General features: G+C 41.7%; 1 protein-coding gene across 1 annotated transcript; it reads left to right on the forward strand.

Annotated features, from left to right (window-relative positions):
* The first annotated feature begins 1,056 nt into the window (after positions 1-1,056).
* On the forward strand, positions 1,057-2,463 carry LOC146839373 (zinc finger BED domain-containing protein 5-like). Its single transcript, XM_085650792.1, has one exon. The coding sequence runs from the start codon at positions 1,057-1,059 to the stop codon at positions 2,461-2,463; it is 1,407 nt and encodes a 468-aa protein (XP_085506918.1).
* The last annotated feature ends 256 nt before the right edge of the window (positions 2,464-2,719 follow it).

Below are 2,719 nucleotides of genomic sequence, written 5' to 3' on the forward strand. Positions count from 1 at the left end.
CCTCACGCCCTGGGTTGCTACCAGGAGCGGCAGGCGCAGTCCCGATTTAATTACGGGTAAGACTGACATGTAGCAGTCCGATTGGCTGAGTAGATGTGGGCCTGAATCTGTCTGAATCTCATTGCCGAGTCACTAATTATTATTCATGTATGTTCTTCATTTTATTGACACAGGGACTTACCCCCTTGACCGGTAGGATTCCAAAAACGTTTGATATTGATCCTGCGGTACGAGGTTGTATCGTTCTATTATTTTTTATACACAAAGTCACGTGAGTGTCCTATACACTCTTTTGCAGTTGCTTGTCGTTGTGGTCCTGATGAAAGCCTTGATTGTAATTTGTTGATCATTTTAGGCTGAAACATGTAGACCGTTTTTTGGTTCATTGTAAGCGCGTTTGGTGAATTGGCCAGGCTGCGCCACTACTCTGCTTTTAATATTGACACAGGGATATCCCTCATTAAAAAACTTTTGATGTTCCTGTAGTCAATTTTAAATCACTTATTTCTACACTGCACTTTAGGTCTTCACCTGACTTAGGCTAGCCTCATCGATCTTTAGGAGATCCCTTTCCATCAGCGTAGATTAAAACATCCGCGAGCTCCTCCCTTAGTTGTACATTGGGAGTAGTAGCTCCTCAGCCAAACTAGGTTTGGTTGAGAGGAGATCCCATATGATGAAGCATGCCACCTCGGTGGGTGATGAGATTATGTCCTCTTTTTGAGGACTTCTTTACTTGGCCTTAGTATATTTCTATTCAGGTTCTTTGAGTTCCACTGTCTACCTGTGTTGGTTTGTTTAGTTTGTCGTTTTCTTGTAGCTTCATACCCCTGGACTTTTATGGTTATACATTACTTTTTATCCACCTATCACAGAATGATTCCTTTATCCAAATTTATTTTATTTAAACCATAAGAAGATTTTTTTTAAAGATTTTTTTTTTAACTACAAAGTTAAAAACCTCCTGTACCTCATGCAGCTGTAAAATTGCAGCCATGTACTATTCATTAACATGCAGCTTCACATTTTGTATCTTAGGTTAAGCAAGCATTTGATATGGATCGTTTTCTGCTCCCAAAAGATGGTAGAGTGCTCAAGCGAAAGGCTGAAACAGAAAGTGACGGAGAGAGAAAAGCTGCAAAAACAAGGAAATATGATTCCTCCTATTTGGATATTGGTTTCACCTGCATTGCTGTTAGTGGAGAAAGTAGACCACAGTGTGTGGTTTGTGGCATGATCTTAGCTAACGACAGCTTGAAGCCAACCAAATTAAGACGTCACTTTGAAATGAAACATGGGTCTCTAGCAGGAAAAAACAGAGATTTTTTTGCCAGGAAGTTGCAAGAGATAACTCAGCAGAAAGAAGCGGTGAAACATGTGGCAAATACTCCTGCAAATGCATTAAAAGCCTCATACCAAGTAGCATACCACATTGCCAAAAACAAAAGGCCCTTTGTAGATGGAGAAAAGGTGATTCTCCCAGCATTGCTCGACGTAGCTAGGACAATGCTTGGTGAAAAAGCAGCAGAGAAGTTCAAAAGTATACCCATTTCAGACACAACAGTTTGTCGCCGCATTTCTGACATGTCAGAAGATATCCAGGGACAGCTCATAGCCCGGCTGAAATCAAGTTTGTTTGCTTTGCAGCTGGATGAAGCAACTGATGTGTCAAAGGATGCCCATTTAATTGCTTATGTTCGTTACTGTCATGAAACACTAGTATTAGAAGATTTTTTATTTTGCAAGCCAATCGAGGGGCGGGCAACAGGATCCGATTTGTTTGCCATTATCAATGACTTCCTGAATATCCATGGCTTAACATGGGAAAACTGTGTTGGAATCTGCACAGATGGTGCTCCTTCAATGTGTGGTGCTAGGGCTGGCCTAAAAGCTAATGTATTGAAAGTGGCTCCACATCTTCTGTGGACTCACTGTATGATACACCGGGAAGCCCTTGCTGTTCGAAACATGGACAGCGAACTAGAGGATGTGCTGAATTCTGCTATAAAAATAGTAAATTTTATAAAGACCCATCCCACAAGAGCTCGTCTATTTGCAATTATATGTGCAGAAATGGGAGCCGAGCATGATGGCTTGCTGTTTCATAGAGAAGTGCGGTGGTTGTTTAGGGGGAAAGTGCTGTCTCGCATCTTCGAATTAAGGAATGAAGTACGGCAGTTTCTTCTGTGTTTGGACCCCTGCAAAGCAGAACAGCTATGCAATCCCCGCTGGCTTGTGCTTCTAGCATACCTTGCTGACATTTTTGAGAAATTAAATTCCCTGAATCTGTCGCTGCAAGGAGCTGATATGACTTCTTTTACCATGAATAAAAAAATAACTGCATTCAAGAAGAAGCTTGAATTATGGAGAAGACTAGTTGAAGATGGCCTGTTTGAGCAGTTTCCATGTTTAGTAGATGCTCTTGCGGAGACTGAATATGACTTTCAAGTGTTGTTGAGGTAATAAAAAATAACCTGACGTCTCTCAGGGACAGTTTGCAAAAGTATTTTCCTGAGGACAACGATCACGTCAATGACTGGGTCTTTCTACCATTTCTGGCAGAGGTGGCAAGCCATCTCCCGATTCGTATGCAGGAGGAACTCATTGATCTCCAAAGTGACCGCACTCTGCAGATGCATTTCAGCAAAGTCTCACTGAGGGAGTTTTGGCTGAAAATGTCTGCAGAATATTCAGCTTTGAGAGAAACTGCTATCATAAC

Source organism: Triturus cristatus, chromosome 4_1, assembly GCF_964204655.1.
Source record: "Triturus cristatus chromosome 4_1, aTriCri1.1, whole genome shotgun sequence".
NCBI classification, from domain to species: Eukaryota; Metazoa; Chordata; class Amphibia; order Caudata; family Salamandridae; genus Triturus; species Triturus cristatus.